The 22,265-nt window shown below is 39.1% G+C and overlaps 1 protein-coding gene across 1 annotated transcript in view; it reads right to left on the bottom strand.

Moving 5' to 3' along the window:
* The window catches only part of LOC106588221 (zinc finger protein ZFPM2), a 104,023-nt gene that overhangs the window by 44,559 nt on the left and 37,199 nt on the right, over positions 1–22,265 (bottom strand). Inside the window, exon 3 of the mRNA XM_014176998.2 lies at positions 14,016–14,140. Coding sequence (XP_014032473.2) covers positions 14,016–14,140 — 125 coding nt within the window. The remainder of the gene's footprint in view (positions 1–14,015; positions 14,141–22,265) is intronic.

Below are 22,265 nucleotides of genomic sequence, written 5' to 3'. Positions count from 1 at the left end.
GCTAAAAGTCCAATGGATTTCTAAGAATAAGATGGACTTTAAACAGGATGTACATTCCAATGTTGTCATCAAAGGAATCTTTCAAAGACATCTTGGACAGGACATGTAAGTCCAACGTTCCAGATTTGTGTCTACGTGAATATGACTGAGTGGGAATATGAGAGAGAGAGAGGGAGAGTGAGAACTCCACTGTAGTCCACTCTCCTCAAGTCCCACTGATTCTGCTCTTCCCAGCCTGGCTGAATCCTCTTTTCCTTATCAGGCCAGCACAGGCTGCATCGGCCTCTCCCTGCTCTGACAGCAGCGACAACAATGGGCCAGCGATACCACCGTGCTTCAGAGAGGGGAACCTGCCACAGGCGCAGATTACACACACACATGCACACGTGGGTACACATGCACGCATGCACACACACGCACACACACACACACACACACACACACACACACACACATTCCAAACAAATACAAGCGAACATATTCTAACTTTGCAGAAATCAAACAAATTTAAGTAAGTTGGTGGAATGATAGGTCACAACGATTGTCTCCTACACTGAACAAAAATATAAACGCAACATACAACAATTTCACAGATTTGACTGAGTTACAGTTCATATAAAGAAATCAATCAATTGAAATAGATTCATGAGGCCCTCATCTATGGATTTCACATGATTTCACATGGTCACAGATAGCTTAAAAATTAAAGGTAGGGGCGTGGATCAGAAAAGCAGTAAGTATCTGGTGTGACCACGGCCCACTGTTGATCTCGTCACGGTATCTCTGTGCATTCAAATTGCCATCGATAAAATGCAATTGTGTTCGTTGTTCGTAGTTTATGTCTGCCCATACCATAACCTCACCGCCACCATGGGGCACTGTTCACAACGTCGGGCAAACTGCTTGCCCACACGACGCCACACACACCATCTGTCTGACATCTGTCTGGTACAGTTGAAACGGTACAATTGAAATCTGGATTAATCCGTGAAGAGCACACTTCTACAGCGTGGCGGTGGCCATCGAAGGTTAGCATTTGCCCTTTGAAATCAGTTATAACGCAAAACTGCAGTCAGGTCAAGACCCTAGTGAGGACGATGAGCAGGCAGATGAGCTTCCCTAAATCAGTTTCTGACGTTTGTGCAGAAATTATTTAGTTGTGCAAACCCACAGTTTCATCAGCTGCCCGGGTGGCTGGTCTCAGACGATCCCACATGTGAAGAAGCTGGATGTGGAGGTCCTGGGCTGGCGTGGTTACACATGGTCTGCGGTTGTGAAGCCGGTTGGATGTACTGCCAAGCTATCTAATACGACGTTGGAGGCAGCTTATGATAGAGAAATTAACATTACATTCTCTGGCAACAGCTTTGGTGGACATTCTTGCAGTCAGCGTGCCAATTGCAGCTCATACATATTATATACATTTTACAGACAGAGTATATTTTACAATAGTTATCTTTTGTTTGTTTTTAGTCCCATCCTTAAGCTACCCTCAAGCCCTCCCATCTCCTGAGACCATCCAGTTTTGATTTCTGTTTGCCATATATTTTTCAACTGTACTGTCATACAAAAGTTCCAAACCTACTCTATATACATTTTACGGACACAGTATATTTTAAATTTAGTTATCTTGTTATTTTTTGTCCCACCCTTCAGCTCCATTCAACCCCTCCCATCTATCTCTGAAGACCTTCCAGTTTTGATTTCTATTTGCCATATTTTTAAACTGTGCTGCGATGTTTTAGAAAAATTCGGAACCCTTTCTGTTCTTATAGTTTCTACAGATTTTAAATTAAAGATAAACATTTTTGCTAAGAGTATGACTATGAATTTTTTAATCACCCAGCTGTGTTATTTGCAGAGTTAGCTCCAAGTAAATGTTGCAATTCTTCAGCCATTCACAGCAAAATCTGCAGTGCTGGGATGGTTGTATCCCTCATATATATATAACATTATATAATGTTGTATAATCATTTAAATTGAAAAACTCAAAGTTTTGAATCCAGCGTCGTTTTGTTTATTGGTTCATAAACCATGTGCCATGGAATCGGTATATCAAAAATCTCTTCCCAACTATTTAGCATTCTATATGGCACAGCTATCCATTTTTTGGTCTTGAAATGAAACTGGTATACTTTCTTGTTTATCACAATTTTCTTTATTAACCAATGTTGGTCTTTAATGCAGGGCCGACAGACCTGTTCCTTAGTTTCTCCCACTTACTCTTGCCTCTTCCCATTTTATGCTGCAATTAGTTGGTTGTAATTTTGAGTAGAGCAGGCATTTCCATATATTTTTGTTAGCTGCATGTGTGACAGAACTCCACCAGTCCTATTTATAATATAATTTACAAAGATGATAGTTAAAAAAACAAAAACATTGTTTTTTTTTAAATCAATTAGTATATTTGAGGTTAAGCATAATATTTGTTTTTGCAATATTTGTTCTGTCTTTTCTGTTGGATTAAACTGAAATTACAACCAATTTTTTATGGCTTATTTTAAAAATAGCAACATTTTGGATATTATTTCATTTTCAAATAACTGAAAGTGAGAGGTTGTAATCTGAATAAAGAGAAAAAGGCCATTCTTTAACATGGGGTGTGACATTCTTACTAATCTGCTAGAGAACCAGTTCGGATTTAAGTACAGTATATGTTTTGTATGACTGAAGCCTTTAGTGCGAGGTCTAATGCTTTAATATGTATAATTTCTGCCCTCTGAAATAATATTCATTATATACAGTTGAAGTCGGAAGTTTACATACACTTAGGTTGGAGTCATTAAAACTCATTTTTCATCCACTCCACAAATGTATTGTTAACATACTATAGTTTTGGAAAGTCGGTTAGGACATCTACTTTGTGCATGACACAAGTAATTTTTCCAACAATTGTTTACAGAGATTATTTCACTTATAATTCACTGGATCACAATTCCAGTGGGTCAGAAGTTTACATACCCTAAATTGACTGTGCCTTTAAACAGCTTGTAAAATTCCAGAAAATGATGTCATGGCTTTAGAAGCTTCTGATAGGCTAATTAACATCATTTGAGTCAATTGGAGGTGTACCTGTGGATGTATTTCAAGGCCTACCTTCAAACTCAGTGCCTCTTTGCCTAACATCATGGGAAAATCAAAAGAAATCAGCCAAGACCCCAGAAAAAAAATTGTAGACCTCCACAAGTCTGGTTCATCCTTGGGAGCAATTTCCAAACGCCTGAAGGTACCACATTCATCTGTACAAACAATAGTACGCAAGTATAAACACCATGGGACCACACAGCCGTCATCCTGCTCAGGAAGGAGATGTGTTCTGTCTCCTAGAGATGAATGTACTTTGATGTGAAAAGTGCAATTCAATCCCAGAACAACAGCAAAGGATATTGTGAAGATGCTGGAGGAAACAGGTACAAAAGTATCTATATCCACAGTAAAACTAAACCTATATCGACATAACCTGAAAGGCCGCTCAGCAAGGAAGAAGCCACTGCTCCAAAACCGCCTTAAAAACCAGACTACGGTTTGCAACTGCACATGGGGACAAAATCGTACTTTTTGGAGAAATGTCCTCTGGACAGATGAAACAAAAATAGAACTGTTTGGCCATAATGACCATCATTATGATTGGAGGAAAAAGAGGGAGGCTTGCAAGCCTAAGAACACCATCCCAACCGTGAAGCACGGGGGTGGCAGCATCATGTTGTGGGGGTGCCTTGCTGCAGGAGGGACTGGTGCACTTCACAAAATAGATAGCATCATGAGGTAGGAAAATGATATGGATATATTGAAGCAACATCTCAAGACATCAGTCAAGAAGTTAGAGCTTGGTTGCAAATGAGTCTTCCAAATGGACAATGACCCCAAGCATACTTCCAAAGTTGTGGCAAAATGGCTTAAGGACAACAAAGTCAAGGTATTGGAGTGGCCATCACAAAGCCCTGACCTCAATTCTATAGAAAATGTGTGGGCAGTCCTGAAAAATTGTGCGGGAGTAAGGAGGCCAACAAACCTGACTCAGTTACACCAGCTCTGACAGGGGGAATGGGCCAAAATTCACCCAACTTATTGTGGGAAGCTTGTGGAAGGCTACCCGAAATGTTTGACCTAAGTTAAACAGTTTAAAGGCAACGCTACCAAATACTAATTGAGTGTATCTAAACTACTGACCCACTGGGAATGTGATGAAAGAAATAAAAGCTGAAATAAATCACTCTCTCTACTATTATTCTGACATTTCACATTCTTAAAATAATGTGGTGATCCTAACTGACCCAAGACAGGGAATTGTTACATGGATTAAATGTCAGGAATTGTGAAATACTGAGTTTAAATGTATTTGGCTAAGGTGTATGTAAACTTCCGACTTCAACTGTAAATAGGCCCGTTTTTAATTTTGTCTGGCTTGCCATTCCAAATAAAATTGATGTCACGCCCTGACCTTAGAGCGACGTTTTATTCCTCTATTTAGTTAGGTCAGGGTGTGATGTGGGGTGGCCATTCTATGTTGTATATTTCTTTGTTTTGACTGAGTGGGCTCCCCAATCAGAGGCAGCTGTCTATCGTTGTCTCTGATTGGGAATCATACTTAGGCAGCCTTTTCCCACCTGTGTTTTGTGGTTAGTTTTTTTCTGTTTAGCATTCTGTGCCTGATGGAACTGTTCGCTTTCGTTTTGCTGTTTTTTGTTTATTTCTTGGTAATACATATCATGAACACTTACCATGCTGCGTTTTGGTCCACTTCTTCTTCAACGACAAACGACGACCGTTAGAAGTGAATATTTGTTTGCTAATATAATTTTAAAAACTAATCGCTCAGTGTAGGCAAGGCCATAAGCAAATAGGTAAACTGGGATATGACTAAAGAGTTAATCAGGGTGATTTGTCCACAAATTGACAGGTATTTTCCTTTCCATGGTAGCAATATATTATCTATTTTTGATAACATTGTAATAAAATGTGAGAATTTCTTTCTTTTGGGATATGAATACTTCACCGTCAGACCATTTTATTGGTAAACTACCCCGCCCCCCAAAAATGTTGATCCAATAGGTAATATAGTAGATTTTTCCTAATTTGGTTATAATCCAGAGAGGTTAGAAAAGGTATCTAGATCTAAATTGTGGAGGGATCTAAATTGTGGATTTAAAAGAAAACATGAATCATCATCGTACAATGACACCTTTTTTTAAGCCCTCGGTTTCTAGCCCTTTGATATTATTGTTGGATCTGATTTTAATAGCTAACATTTTGATGGCCATAGTAAATAGATATGCCGATAGTGGATAACCTTGTTTTGTTCCTCCTGACAGTTTAATACTTAATGATAAGTAGCCATTATTTACTATTTTACACCTATACATAACTATAAGAGATTCTCCAAAATTGAAATATTCCAGTCATACTTCCCAGATTTTTCATAGTGTTCTATTGTTTCCAGTACTTGCCCTATTATATCTCCAATGTTTCGTCCATGTAAAAAAACTCTGATTAGTATGAATAATATCCAACAATCCCTTTTTAATTCTATGCACTATGCATTTTGCATCACAACACTGAATTGTAAGGGGCCTCCAACTGTTAAAATGGACTGGATCTTTATAATTACCACTTGGGTCCTGTTTCAGTAATAATGAAATCAGACCTTATTATTGAGTATCTGATTATCTACCATTTTTATAGGAGTGGCTAAAACATGCTAATTAACGGTAGTCTGAGTACATCACAAAAGGTTTGGTATACCAAAACTGGTATGCCATACAGCCCTTTCCCAGACTTAAAGGCTTTAATTTTATCAAGAAGTTCCTCCTCTGTATGTTGGCCTTCACATGGGTCTTTCTGTACAGCTGTTAATTTTACATTATTAATAGAAACAAATCCTTACAATTAACTTCGATTAATGGAGATGGAGGAGACGGAAATTAAAACATATGCTTAAAGTACTTTGCTTCCTCTTCCAAAATCTAGTTTGGTGAATCATGGGTGACTCCATCATTTGTAACAAGTTTCAGTAAATTATTTTTGGTAGCATTTCTATGTTAAAGATGAAAAAATTTAAATGTAAAAAAGTTTTTGGTGCATTTCCCCCATATTTCATCCAGTTTACTTTATTTTTTATAATATATTACACTCAATCTTTTTTAAATAAGTTCCTCCATTTCTTTTTGTTTTTCCTCTAATGCATTCTGTGCTTCTAAAATGGCATTGTTGGTTAACGGCTTGTAATAAAGCATTTCACGGTAAGGTCTACACCTGTTGTATTAGATGCATGTGACAAATACAATTTGATATTGGTACAGCTTTTATTTGTATCTATCTTTACGGCTATTCCATCTATTTTTGTTAATATGCCAAGAAGGCCAGTATCCAGGAGTCACCTCTTCACTGTTGACGTTGAGACTGGTGTTTTGCTGGTACTATTTAATGAAGCTGCCAGTTGAGGACTTGTGAGGCATCTGTTTCTCAAACTAGACCCTCTAATGTACTTGTCCTCTTGCTCAGTTGTGCACCGGGGCCTCCCACTCCTCTTTCTATTCTGGTTATAGACAGTTAGCGCTGTTCTGTGAAGGGAGTAGTACACAGCGTTGTACGAGATCTTCAGTTTCTTGGCAATTTCTCAAATGGGATAGCGTTCATTTCTCAGAACAAGAATAGACTGACGAATTTCAGAAGAAAGTTATTTATTTCTGGCCATTTTGAGCCTGTAATCAAAACCCCAAATGCTGATGCTCCAGATACTCAACTAGTCTAAAGAAGGCCAGTTTTATAGCTTTTTTAGTCAGAACTACAGTTTTCAGCTGTGCTAACATAATTGTATAAGGGTTTTCTAATGATCAATTAGCCTTTTAAAATGATAAACTTGGATTAGCTAACACAACGTGCCATTGGAACACAGGAGTGATGGTTGCTGATAATGGGCCTCTGTACGCCTATGTAGATATTCCGTTAAAAATCTGCCGTTTCCAGCTACAATAGTTGTTTACAACATTAACAATGTCTACACTGTATTTCTGATCAATTTGATGTTATTTTAATGGACAAAAAATGTGCTTTTCTTTCAAAAACAAGGACATTTCTAAGTGACCCTAAACTTTTGAACGGTAGCGTATATTATGTCATAAAAAGTCAGTTATAAATTATTCTGTCCTGGTTAAAAACATGTTGTCATCCAATGGGCTTTGATTAAATTTGCAATATCCTCACCCACATGGAAATTCTGTAAGAGTAATGTATATGTCACGGATTTCTTCGTCGCCAGACGATATAGCGAAATCATCGTCGGAGAAAGTGGACCAATACGCAGCGGGTTGCGTGTTCAACATCATAATTTATTAAACGAATGAGAACACGTGAAAACAAGAAAACAAGAACCACGAATGACAGTTTCGCAGGCTATGCCTAGCAGTGCAAAATACAACTACCCACAAAACACAAAGACAAACACACCCTATTATATAGGACTCCCAATCAAAGGCAACTCAACACACCTGCCTTCAATTGGGAGTCCAACCCCAATTAACTATACATAGAAAAACAAACCTAGAACCTATACCAACAACTAACACCCCACTACACCACACACAAAACCCCAAAATACAAAACAAGTATACCTCTGCCACGTCCTGACCAAAATATAATACAAATAATACCTAAATATTGGTCAGGACGTGACAGTATATGACAATTATTTGATGGTCTGACCACATTCTGTCCCCTATAAACACTTTTTAAACTTTTGGTGCCAGCGAGAATGACATGTATATTTCACTAGGTCAGGATATTTAAGCCTCCATATATCCAGTAGTTCCAATATATCCATGATATTCGGGATTTCCTTAAGTGCATAAGGGTGATTTGTAGTGTGATTTTTAAAACCGTATTATAATCTCCCACCATAATAATATAGTCTTGTATTGCTTGTTGTAGGCTTGATAAGTTACAGTATTATATATATTTTTAAAGAATAGTGGATCATCATTATTTGGACCGTATAGATTAATGAGACAAATCTGTTTATGGTCCAATAACATAACATCTAATAACATCTACCTTGCGGATCTGTTTGAACAACTTGCACATTCGGATCAAAATTATTGTTAATTAATATCATCACCCCTTTTGAGTTTCTTTCGGATGGGATAAATATATTTAGACCCCCACAGGCCTTTTTCCACACAACTTCATCTAAAATAGTGGAATGAGTGTCCTGCAAACAATAGGTACTATATTCCTTCTCTTTTAGCCAGGTAAATACGGATCTTCTTTTCTTATCTAATCTAAGCCAGTGGTTCCCAAACTTTTTATAGTTCCGTACCCCTTCAAACATTCAACCTCCACCTGCGTACCTCCTCTAGCACCAGGGTCAGCACACTCTCAAATGTTGTTTTTTGCCATCATTGTAAGCCTGCCACACACACACTATACGATACATTTATTAAACATAAGAATAAGTGTGAGTTTTTTGTCACAACCCGGCTCATGGGAAGTGACAAAGAGCTCTTATAGGACCAGGGCACAAATAATAGTAATCAATAATTTTGCTCTTTATTTAACCATCTTACATATAAAACCTTATTTGTTCATCGAAAACTGTGAATAACTCACTACAGGTTAATGAGAAGGGTGTGCTTGAAAGGATGCACATAACTCTGCAATGTTGGGTTGTAGAGTCTCAGTATCAAATCATTTTCCACACACAGTCTGTGCCTGTATTTAGTTTTAATGCTAGCGAGGGCCGAGAACCCACTCTCACATAGGTATGTGGTTACAAAGGGCATCAGTGTCTTAATAGAGCAATTTGCCAAGGCAGGATACTCTGAGCGCAGCCCAATCCAGAAATCTTGCAGTGGCTTCTGATTTAAATACAATTTTCACAGAACCGCTTGTTGCAATTTCAATGAGGCTCTCTTGTTCAGATATCGGTAAGTGGACTGGAGGCAGGGCATGAAAGGGATAACGAATCCAGTTGTTTGTGTTGTCCGTTTCGGGAAAGTACTTGCGAAATTGCGCACCCAACTCAGTCAGGTGTTCGCTATTTCACATTGTCCGTAAACTTGAGTTTATTTGCATACAAAAAATCATACAATTATGGAAATACCTGTGTGTTGTCCTTGTTAATGCAGACAGAGAAGAGCTTCTCTTAATCATAGCCTCAATTTTGTTCCGCACATTGAATATAGTTACGGAGAGTCCCTGTAATCCTAGATTCAGATCATTCAAGCAAGAAAAAACATCACCCAGATAGGCCAGTCGTGTGAGAAACTCATCATCATGCAAGCGGTCAGACAAGTCAAAATTATGGTGAGTAAAGGAAACTTTAAGCTCATCTCTCAATTCATCAAAAACATGTCAATACTTTGCCCCTTGATAACCATCGAACTTCTGTATGTTGGAAAAGTGTTAAATGGTCGCTGCCCATATCATTGCATAGCGCAGAAAATACACAAGAGTTCAGGGGCCTTGCTTTAAAACCTCTTGGCGTTCCCCTAGGATAGGGGGCGCTAAAGCGATTTTAGAAAAAAAATTGTGCCCATTTTAAACGGCCTCCTACTCAAACTCAGAAGCTAGGATATGCATATAATTAATACTTGTGGATAGAAAACACCCTAAAGTTTCTAAAACTGTTTGAATGGTGTCTGTGAGTATAACAGAACTCATATGGCAGTCAAAACCCTGAGACAGATCGAAACAGGAAGTGGAATTCTGAATTGCGAACTCAACTTCATCACGTTGCCTATTAATCACACCGTGAGCTATGGTTCATTGAGCACTTCCTATTGCTTCCACTAGATGTCCCCAGTCTTTACAAAGTGGTTTGAGACTCCTACTGTGAAAACTGAATGAATGAGACGCTGTGGAACGTGGTCACACGGAGAGGGCCATCACCATTATGACGCCGACGCCCCTGGTTACCCTCCCCTTTCGAAACGTTTTGAAACACAATGCAATCGTCCCCCTCGAATCTTATTGGCTCTCTTGTTGAAAAACGCCCTGAAGATTTATGTTATACAACGTTTGACATGTTTGAACGAACCTAAATGGAAAAAAAATGCATTTTCTCAAAATGGCTGTCCCGTGGCCGACGGAAGTTTTGGAGCAGCCTTCAGACGTGCTAACAAGAACAAGCTCTTGGAACATAAAGGAGTATTTTTTTCGAACGAAAATACATTTGTGGTGGACCTGGGATTCCTGGAAGTGCTTTCTGATGAAGACAACCAAAGGTAAGGGATTATTGACAATACTATACAAGACTAGATGTGATATGCGATTGTTCCAAGATGGCGCTGACCTGTAACGTTAGCCTATTTTTCAGAGTATCGCATCCCCTTTCATCGCAAAGTATGATTACCCAGTAAAGTTAATTTTAAATCTGGCATTACAGGTGCTTTCAAGAGATATTCATCTATAAATCTTAGAATGACAATATTACATTTTAAAATCGTTTTCGAATAGTAATTTAGTAAATTGTAGCTCTGTTTCATCGGATGCATTTGAGGGAAAATAGTTAGTCAACGTTACGCACCGATGTAAAATGCTGTTTTTATATATAAATATGAACTTTATCGAACAAAAGAATGCATGTATTGTGTAACTTGATGTCCTAGGAGTGTCATCTGATGAAGATTGTCAAAGGTTAGTGCTGCATTTAGCTGTGTTTTGTGTATTTGTGATGCATGCTAGTTGCTTTGAAAATGGCAGTGTGATTATTTTGGGCTGGGTACTCTCCTAACATAATCTAATGTTTTGCTTTGCTGTAAAGCCTTTTTGAAATCGGACAACGTGGTTCGATTCAGGAGAGGTGTATCTATAAAATGGTGTAAAATAGTCATATGTTCGAGAAATTGAAGTTATAGCATTTATGAGGTATTTGTATTTCGCGCGACGCGATTCCACTGGCTGTTGACTAGGGTGTCCCACAGGTTAACTGCCAAAAGCATTTCCAACGCCCTCACCTCAATTGCGTTGTATACAGTAATTAAAACATTTAAAATAAATATATATAAACTGTCACGAATGTGTGTAGGAACGGACCAAGGCGCAGCGTGCGTATCGTTCCACATCTTTATTATATTGTGAAACTAGCCAAACAAACAAACAACAAATCGTGACGACAGCGGTGCAACACGCACTAACTCAAAATAATCTCCCACAGACACAGGTGGGAAAAACAACTACTTAAATATGATACCCAATTAGAGACAACGATGACCAGCTGCCTCTAATTGGGAATCATACAAAACCCCCAACATAGAAAAAAGAAACTAGAACACAACATAGAAAAAAGAAACTAGATAAACGTAATCTAGAATGCCCACCCAAATCACACCCAGACCTACCCAAATAGAGAAATAAAAAGGTTCTCTACGGTCAGGGCGTGACATAAACACATTTTGCATATCTTAATTTATTTCCACAATTAACAAATGATATGCGTAATAATGTATGCAGTTCATCCAAAGGATTGTTATCTATAACCAGGATTGGCATTACAAAAATTACATTTTTGGCAAACAATTATTGTGATTTATCCTGTATTTTCCCTAACATCATTACCCCATAGCAACAGATGTGGGATATATACTGTACACACACACACACACACTCCCCACCCTTTCCCCACAAACAACCACAAGCTCAGTTGTTCCATCCCCGAGCCCAAATCAAGAGGAGACTTGAGGTGTGAATGCATATGCAGTTGTAGCTGTTTGATCAGACATGTAAAATTGAGCAAGAATGGGGAGATTTGATCAACCAATTTCAAATCCTAGCTGATGGAGTTCAAATACACCCCCCTACCCTGAAACACACACACGCTGGTCCCCAGTTGTGACCATTTCCCCAATCATCTCTGTGTAGTCAGACCTTTAGATTATTTTGTGCCACCAGGGTCACAATACTTTTCCCCCTCTCTGATTGTCGTAGTGTGACCCCCCTCTCCGTGGGTTTCTGGTCTTTCTGTCTTGGCTGCGTATAGGCTACTTGCAGTAGGCCTATAAAACAGATAAGAAATTCCCCTGAGTGTGTGGGTCGCTCAGGTGGGTGTATAGGGTTAAGGACTGTTCCATCATGATAGGACAATAAATACATAAACTATATTTAGAATTTCCTTTAAAATGTTTATCCCATATCTGCACAAAATTGAAAGCTCTCTCTGTCACAACTCCTGCTCGCAGACACACACACACACACACACACACACAGGCTTTGGCATTTGCAACCATTTTCCTTTTTCATTCACTTAACTCCACACTTTTACAAACACAAAAACACACACCCCACCTTCCATCACAATACACCCGCACATACCCACATACTGTGCCTTCTATGTCCTCTGTTTGCTGTGTTTTTATCCCTGCAATGTTGATTTCTACCTAATTTCTGGCTTTTAAGTACTTTTGTGGTCCAGTTCCTTATATTTGAAGATGTATTATTTCAGTATTTATCATTCCTTCTAATGCTGTCTTATATCTATTTATAAATACTAAGAATAGAATGTCGAATACTAATTATTTTTACAACATTCCCTATCTTGAATGGCATAGTGTATTTGTAGTTTATTTTTGTATCAATTGTTGTAAATTATTGTTTTTCAGTTGTTGTTTTTTTACAATCCCTACCATGGATAGTATTGGGTGTTCCATTATTTGACTCCTCTATGGAAACTTTGCATTATTTAGAATAGCCATGGAGAAGTGATTGGTGTCTCGGAAGAGTTGATTATCAGTGTACAGTTTATCGACTACGAGAGCTACACATTTCCCTTTTAGTCTATTCACCTTGAAGAATGGGTACAGAACTTTGCGTCGTTCTGCAATTTCCTCCAGAACTGATCATTCATTCTTATTTTCATGCCAGCGAGTCTTTTGCCCAGGCTTTTAACCATTATTTATGTTTAAAGAATGCAAATTTGGCAACGATTGGGCACTCGTATCTCTGTCCAAAACGGGGTACCTGTTCGAGTTTGATTTTGTCGACAGTATCGCCTGGGATCTGTAGCGCTTTAAAAAGGAATTCTTTCAACACACTTTCAGGATCTTCACCCTCATTTTCTTTAATAGCAGTAAGTACCAGATATTCTTGCATGGATCTAGTCTGGATTCCAAGTCAGGCTTCTCTCAGAAACATGCTCTCCTTTTTAAGTTCTTTAATGTCCGTTTCAATAGTATTGATTTTTAAGCTTGTTTGTTTCTTTCTCCATTGTCACAGGTTTTTCATTTCATTTCGAGACTCACCTTCATCGCTTTACTGACAAGTTCACGTACGCCCAACTTATAATTCATTGATTTTAGCAGGTTGGTTTCAACTCTTACCGTACCTGGTGGTGAAAAGCATAAATCATAGGTGTCTGTCGAGGAATCTCGTACTTTTCTCTTGGAGTTTGGTTCTCCGTTTTTTTCCCTGTTTCCTCTCCAACATGTTTTGGCCTTGACTGTGTTCGTAATATTTATCAATAAACTTCTCTCGCCTTTTTTATCCAGCTTGAATGCTATTGCCCACGAGTAAATAGATCAGTATAGTACTACTATTTAGTCAGTTTTAGATATTGAATATTGCAATTTCTCATGAGGCATTTTGCACCGCCATCTTCAGTCCGCCATCTCTGTCCCTCTAGTGTCACAGTATTACTTTAGTCACCTGTGTAATGATCATACTTTTTAATCAGTTTATGGATATGCCACCCCTGTCAGGTGGATGGATTATCTTGGCAAAGGAGAAATGCTCACTAACAGGGATGTAAACTAATTTGTGCACAACATTTTTGAGAAATAAGCTTTTCGTGCATATGGAACATTTCTGTGATCTTTTATTTCAGCTCCTGAAACATGGGACCAACACTTTAGATGTTGTATTTATATTTTTGTTCAGTATAGTTTGTGAAAATATGGAAATGTTTCATGTCATTGGGAAGATCTTTACAATATGCATTGTATATTTGGACCCATCCAAATATAGTTATCATATCGTTCATATCACATCTCCAGAACATAAACGGTGTTCATTACTGAGTAGCCTACCATGTAACTTCCTGCTGTGGTCATTTCGATCTTCCCCTCGAAAGGACCCCATGTGAAGCCCACAGGAAGTGCCTGGCGAGAACGTGTCTGCCACTCTGTACCGTCATAGAGAATCTCCAGCTCTCCTATAAAACAGAGCACAATCTGTATTTAGATTATTTATTAACATTCAATCATGGCTCAGCTTGAGTTCATAATTCTTTAATAAAAACTGTTTTCTACTCCATATTATCTTAATGAGGCACCACACCACTGCAGTAGCATTTTCAGTCAAAGAGAGTACTAGTGTATGATAGTACCTTTTTTTCTAAGAGTGTAACAAAGACTATCTAGAACCTTAGGGTTCTTCAGCTGTCCCCATGGGAGAACCCTTTGAAGAACCCTTTTTGGTTCTAGGTAGAACCCTTTTGGTTTCAATGTAGAAGCCTTTCTACAGTTATTCTACTGGGAACATAGGTAGAGAACATTTATCACAAGGTCCCTTCAGTGTATTTCAGGATTACTTCCTTCCCCATCATACTGAACACCACCACCACTATCACCATCATCACTGAGCCCCTCTTCCCTCTGCAGTCAATTAACAGATCATAAACTTCACTAAAGCGACTCTCCCTAGCTTCGATCCTTGATGACCTAGTTGTCTCTTTGATTAGGCTTTAGCCCCAGCAGTTTGACAGCCAACAGATAGAGTGGATTAAGCCTCTTTGTCCATCCGGTTTTGATGTGAATAGTGGAGGAGAGTGTTGGGAGTTGAGACGGAATTTCAAATACCTGAGGGCTATTGGCTACTGGCAAGCGGATTATCTTTTCTAGCCCTATTCCTAACCATGATCTTGGAGATGATAGTTTCTTCCGTCTATTTTCGTTTGACTCTTTGATGAAGCCTAAACTCTGACCCGAAAGAGCGTTGGATATTATTGACAATTTCAATTTATTTTGGGAACATCCTCAGCTCTTAAAAAGGGACAGGTTGCACCCAAACAGGAGAGGAACTAGGATGCTGAGTGCTAATATCAAAAAGGTACTACAAAAATGACGGGATATCAGTCCTTGCCGGCAACAGGTAACCGTCATTGACTCTTGTTTTAATCCACGTCCTCATTCTAAGGCATAGGCCTAATGGTTCAGTTCTAGGCAATCTTGTACTGTATCTATTCCAATTCAAGCCTACCACATGACATTTTCTAATATTTTCTAAATGTACTTGCTAAACATGGCATGTACTTATTTGAAACTCCCTCTGATCTGAAATCCAACACCTGCGGCATTGGATTGATTCACGTAAATGCCATAAATTGTATTTAGAAAATGTATTTTATTGTAAATCTGGCTTCTCAAATGAAGGTGGACATGGTTATAACTGAACCTTGGCTAAAGAAGTCTACGACAGACTCTGATTTGTCTCTGATTGATTATAATGTTTTTAGATCTGACAGAGTTGGCAGAGGAGGGGGTATTGCCATATACATAAAGAGCAACTTAAATGTTTCTGTATCCATTACACCCTCTGTCCCTAAGCAATTTGAATGTCTTGTCTTAAATGGCCCTTGGTAATAATGCCCATCTGACGCTAGCAGGAATTTATCACCCTCCTTCGGCCTCCTTATGTGCTATTAACAAATTGTCTGACCTGCAGACTAACTATGCTACATCCGAATAATTAACAGTGGGTGGTCTTATTCTGGATTGGTTGATGCCAGTATCTGATCAGCTGAAAGATATTTGAATTGAGCTAAATCTAACTCAGCTGATAACTACTCGCCTCAACTTGAAAGACTCTCTTAGATATTATTCTAACACCAGTCTCAACATCAACAGTGAAGAGGCGACTCCGGGATGCTGGCCTTCTAGGAAGAGTTGCAAAGAAAAAGCCATATCTCAGACTGGACAATAAAAAGAAAAGATTAAGATGGGCAAAAGAACACAATCACTGGACAGAGGAACTCTGTCTAGAAGGCCAGCATCCCGGAGTCGCCTCTTCACTTTGACGTTGAGACTGGTGTTTTGCTGGTACTATTTAATGAAGCTGCCAGTTGAGGACTTGTGAGGCATCTGTTTCTCAAACTAGACTCTCTAATGTACTTGTCCTCTTGCTCAGTTGTGCACCGGGGCCTCCCACTCCTTTTCTGGTTATAGACAGTTTGTGCTGTTCTGTGAAGGGAGTAGTACACAGCGTTGTACCAGATCTTCAGTTTCTTGGCAATTTCTTGCATGGAATAGCCGTCATTTCTCAGAACAAGAATAGACTGACGACTTTCAGAAAAAGTTATTTGTTTCTGGCCATTTTGAGCCTGTAATCGAACCCACAAATGCTGATGCTCCAGATACTCAACTAGTCTAAAGAAGGCCAGTTTTATTGCTTCTTTAAATCAGGACTATAGTTTTCAGCAGTGCTAACATAATTGCAAAGGGTTTCCTAATGATCAATTAGCCTTTTAAAATGATAAACTTGGATTAGCTAACACAACGTGCCATTGGAACAAAGGAGTGATGGTTGCTGATAATGGGCCTCTGTACGCCTATGTAGATATTCCATTAAAAATCAGCCATTTCCAGCTACAATAGTCATTTGCAACATTAACAATATCTACACTGTATTTCTGATCAATTTGATGTTATTTTAATGGACAAAAAAAAATATGCGTTTCTTTCAAAAACAAGGACATTTCTAAGTGACCCCAAACTTTTGAACGGTAGTGTAATTATTCAGACCCTTTGCTATGAGACTTGAGATTGAGCTCAGGTGCATCCTGTTTCAATTGATCAACCTTGAGATGTTTCTACAACTTCATTGGAGTCCACCTGTGGTAAATTCAATTGATTGGACATGATTTGGAAAGGCACACATCTGTCTATATAAGGTTCCACAGTGCATGTTAGAGCAAAAACGAAGCAATGAGGTCGAAGGAATTGTCCATAGAGCTCCGAGACAGGATTGTGTCGAGGCACAGATCTAGGGAAGGGTACCAAAAAACTTCTGCAGCATTGAAGGTTCCCAAGAACACAGTGGCCTCCGTCATTCTTACATTTAAGAAGTTTGGAACCACCAAGACCCTTCTTAGAGTTGGCCGCCCGGCCAAACTGAGATAGCGGGAGAAAAGGGCCTTGGTCAGGGAGGTGACCAAGACCCGATGGTCACTCTGACAGAGCTCCAGAGTTCCTCTGTGGAGATGGGAGAACCTACCAGAAGGACAACCATCTCTGCAGCACTCCACCAATCAGGCCTTTATGGTAGAGTGGCCAGACGGAAGCCACTCCTCAGTAAAAGGCACATGAAAGTCCGCTTGAAGTTTGCCAAAAGGCACCTAAAGGACTCTCAGAGCATGACAACCAAGATTCTCTGGTCTGATGATACCAAGATTGAAGTCTTTGGCCTGAATGCCAAGCATCACGTCTGAAGGAAACCTGGCACCATACCTACGGTGAAGCATGATGGTGGCAGCATCACGCGATGGTTCACCTTCCAACTGGACAACGACCCTAAGCACACAGCCAAGACAACGCAGGAGTGGCTTCGGGACAAGTCTCTGAATGTCCTTGAGTGCCCAGACTTGAACCCGATCAAACATCTCCAGAGAGACCTGAAAATAGCTGTGCAGCGACACATTTGCAACTGTTTCTAAAAACCTGTTTGTGCTTTGTTATTATGGGTATTGTGTGTAGATTGATGAGGAAAAAACAACAATTTTAGAATGAGTCAAGGGGTCTGAATACTTTTCGAATGCAGTGTACTTTATTTTCATTTCAACCATGTGATGTACAGTACCAGTCAAAGGTTTGGACACATCTACTCATTCAAAGGTTTTCTTTATTTTTACTATTTTCTACATTGTAGAAAAATTGTGAAGAAATCATAACTAACACATATGGAATCATGTGGTAACCAAAAAAGTGTTAAACAAATCCAAATATTTTAGATTCTTCAATGTCGCCACTCTTTGCCTTGGTGACAGCTTTGCACACTCTTGGCATTCTCTCAACCAGCTTCACCTGGAATGCTTTTCCAAAGGCCTTGAAGGAGTGCCCACATATGTGACCCGTTTCTGGTAACTAGGCATATGTCGCGGGTCACTACTTCTCAGGAGAGCCGTTTGAACGTAAACTTTTTTTAATCAAAATGCATTTTTGGGTAGAAATGCCTTTTCGAACATGTGACCTTTCATGTGCCTTAATAACAAACTTGTATGCCATCTGTAAAATATAAATGAAAGTGTTCAATTATGAGCCTAGTTGGTTTAGCCAAAGAAAAGTCAGCAACCTTCCCGCTATCCATGATTGGCTGAGATAATGTGTTGGCTGGATATGACGAGAGATGAGTTTGGATTGGTCTGCCATATAGCACGCTTCTGTCAGTATGTCTAGGTAATCCTGTCTAACACTGCTTTTTAAAAAATGTATCGTGTATTAAAACTGCATAAGTTTTGCTCTCAACTTTCTGGAGGACTGGGTTTTTAAATCAGTGGAATTCGAGTATGATAGCTAAGGAGATGGACAAAACAACTGTCTCCAGATTACATCTCAAACTAAGGGCAACCATGGCATCCGACAGGAGATGCATCCAACCATGAATGTGGGTAAGAGAGTCTAGATAGCTACATTTTCAGATATTACACGTTTCTAATTATGACAGAAAGAGCCATTTGCTTGGCTAGCTATAGCCTAATGTTAGCTAGCTAACGTTGAACCTGGTTGGTAAGCTACCTGCAGATTCATGCAGGGTTGTAACGTCATGAGTTGTGATTATGGTTCATTGTTTACCTAGCTAGCTAGCTAACGTTAGCTGGTTGGCTCGCTAGCTAGCTAACATTATGTGTATGACCTTATTATTCATATCTCAGAGCTATTTGCTTAGCTAGCTATAGCCTAATATTAGCTAACATTGAACCTGGTTGGTTAGCTACCTGCAGATTCATGCAGAATAGTAACGTCATGAGTTGTGATTATGGTTCATTGTTTACTTACCTAGCTAGCTAGCTACATGTCTTAACAAAAGACTCCACTATGCAAGTAACCATTTCGGGTGCGTTTGTAAATTCAGTCTGGCCATCTACTCTGATTTCAGAGCACTCTCGTCTGAGTGTGCTAGAGGGCGCATAATAACTGATGAATTTACGAAAGCTCTATACCCGTTGAATATGACCGATGTCAGTAAACATCAGTAAACATCGGCCAGAGGGTCTGGTGTGCGCTCTGAATGCGAAACGCTCTGAATTTACGAACTGACAATCTGACGGCACAGTTGCAGTCACCAACACTCTGGATAACATAACAGCCTTACCAGCTCTGCTAGGGCGAGTAATGTTCAGTGAGCTGTTCTCTCTCACGTAGAAGTCTGGAAGTAGCTAGCAAGTTAGCTTGGGTGCTGTTGTTAGTACATTCGGATCAACCCTTAATGAGATGGGTGGGGCTAAAGCTTAAGAGGGTATGAACAATGTTGAATGGGTGTAGACAAAGAAGGGCTCTCCAATAGTAGTACCAAAACATTCAAAGGCCATTTTCTCAAAAGTGAGTTTACAAGTTAATCAACTTTCAAAGAAAAATTACTTTCCCATTGTTCCTAAACTACATTTGAGCCGTTCAGTCACATATGCTGAGCACTTGTTGGCTGTTTTTCCTTCACTCTGCGGTCTAACTCATCCCAAACCATCTCAATTGGGTTGAGGTCAGGTGATTGTGGAGGCCAGGTCATCTGATGCAGCACTCCATCACTAGCACTTACACAGCCTGGAGGTGTGTTGGGTCATTGTCCTGTTGAAAAACAAATGATAGTCCCACTAAGAGCAAACCAGATGGAATGGGGTATCACTGCACAATGCTGTGGTAACCATGCTGGTTAAGTGTGCCTTGAATTCTAAATAAATCAACAACAGTGTCACCAGCAAAGCACCAACACACCATTTTTAAATGTTTTATTTAACAAGGCAAGTCACTTAAGAACATATTCTTATTTACAATGACGGTCTACCCCGGACAACACTGGGCCACCCTATGGGACTCCCGATCACGGCCGGTTGTGATACAGCCTGGGATCAAACCAGGGTCTGTAGTGACACCTCTAGCACTAAGATGCAGTGCCTTAGAACACTGTGCCACTCGGGAGCCCTAACCATCACACCTTCTCCTCCATGCTCACGGTGGAAACCACACATGCAGAGATCACCTGTTCACCTACTCTGCTTCTCACAAAGGACAGATTTGCACCAGTCTAATGTTTATTGCTCGTGTTTCTTGACCCAAGTAAGTCTCTTTTTATAATTGGTGTCCTTTAGTAGTAGTTCCTTTGCAGCAATTCGAAGGCCTGATTGACGTGGTCTCCTCTGAATAGTTGATGTTGAGATGTGTCTGTTACTTGAACTCTGAAGCATTTATTTGGGCTGCAATTTGGTAACTCTAATGAGCTTATCCTCTGCAACAGAGGTAACTGGGTCTTCGTTTCCTGTGGTGGTCCTCATGTTAGCCAGTTTCATCATAGTGCTTGATGCTTTTTGTGACTGTACTTGAAGAAACGTTCTTGACATTTTCCGGAGTGACTGACCTTCATGTCTTAAAGTAATGGAGTGCCGCTTCTCTTTGATTATTCGAGCTGTTAATATAGACTTGTTTTTTACTAAATAGGGCTATCTTCTGTATACCACCCCTACCTTATCACAACACAACTGGTTGGCTCAAACGCATTAGAAGGAAAGAAATTCCACAAATTAACTTTTAATAAGGCACACCTGTTAATTGAAATGCATTCCAGGTGACTACCTCATGAAGCTGGTTGAGAGAATGCCAAGAGTGTACAAAGCTGTCATCAAGGCAAAGGGTGGCTACTTTGAAGAATCTCACATATAGAATATATTTTGATTTGTTCAACACTTTTTTGGTTACTACATTATTCCATATGTGTTATTTCATAGTTATGTCTTCACTTTTTTTCTACAATGTAGAAAATAGTAAAAAATAAAGAAAAACCTTTGAATGAGTAGGTGTGTCAACTTTTGACTGGTATTGTATATGATGTATTAAATACCTTGCTAAAGATCAATGTAAAAAAAAAATCCACAGGAGCTGATTCACTTGACTCCTTCTACTACAGCTTTCAGCCCCACTTATTGTTGAACCTATATTTTTAACTTAAAACTTGTTGGGGCTCGGGGGCAGTATTGAGACATTTTGAAAAAAATATGTGCCCATTTTTAACTGCCTCCTACACCAACTCAGAAGCTAGGATATGCATATTATTAACACATTCGGATAGAAAACACTCTGAATTTTCTAAAACAGTTTGAATGGTGTATGTAAGTATAACAAAACTCATATTGCAGGCAAAAACCTGTGAAAAATAGATAAAAAAAAAATGTGAATTTTGTGACTGTACTATTTAGTGTCATTGTTTTATAGATACCATAGTGAGAAAGGATTCATTTCGCAACACCTACGGCTTCCACTAGATGTCAACGATCTTTATAAAGTTGTTTGAAGCGTCTATGATAAACAGAGAGCAAATTAGAATCCAAGGAAGTTGACATGTCATCACTTCATTTTTTTGCGCCTGCGCATAAATCTGAGAAACGTGAGTTTTGTCTTCATTGTTTATCTCGACATAGGATAGGTTGTGTGAAAATATTACTGATGTTTAACATTAAAAATGGACCAAAAGATTAATGTTAAACAACATTTGACATGTTTGAACGAACATAAATAGATTATTTACTAGGTTTTTTTAGCTTTTCGGCGTGATTTTACAGTCCCCCACCACGTTTTGTGGGAGCATAATGAACGCTAAGTACTTGGTGTTATTTGGACATAAATTATGAACTTTGTCAAAAGAAACCACATTTGTTCCGGACCTGGGATGCCTTCCGGACCTGGGATGCCTGTCTTCTGATGGAGATAATCAAAGGTAAGGGGATATTTACAATGTTATTATCGATTTTAGATGATGCTAACTGTATAGCATAGCCTGTTGTTCTTAGCATAGCACCCCGTTTATTGCAAAATGTGATTTCCCAGTAAAGTTATTTTGAGATCTGGCCATTCGGTAGCAATTACGAGATGATAATATATTATTCTTTGAATGACAATATTATAATTTACCAATGTTTTCGAATAGTAATTTTGTTATGTTCACCGGAAGCATTTCAGAGAAGAAAAAATCTGAATTTCACGCTACTGTAAAATGCTGTTTTTGGATATAAATATGAACTTGATGGAACAAAAAATGCATGTATTGTATAACATAATGTCCTAGGAGTGTCATCTGAT

The sequence above is a fragment of the Salmo salar genome, chromosome ssa27, assembly GCF_905237065.1.
Source record: "Salmo salar chromosome ssa27, Ssal_v3.1, whole genome shotgun sequence".
NCBI classification, from domain to species: Eukaryota; Metazoa; Chordata; class Actinopteri; order Salmoniformes; family Salmonidae; genus Salmo; species Salmo salar.
The sequence above is the reverse complement of the archived record's forward strand: the minus strand, read 5'-3'. Positions and strand labels throughout refer to the sequence as shown.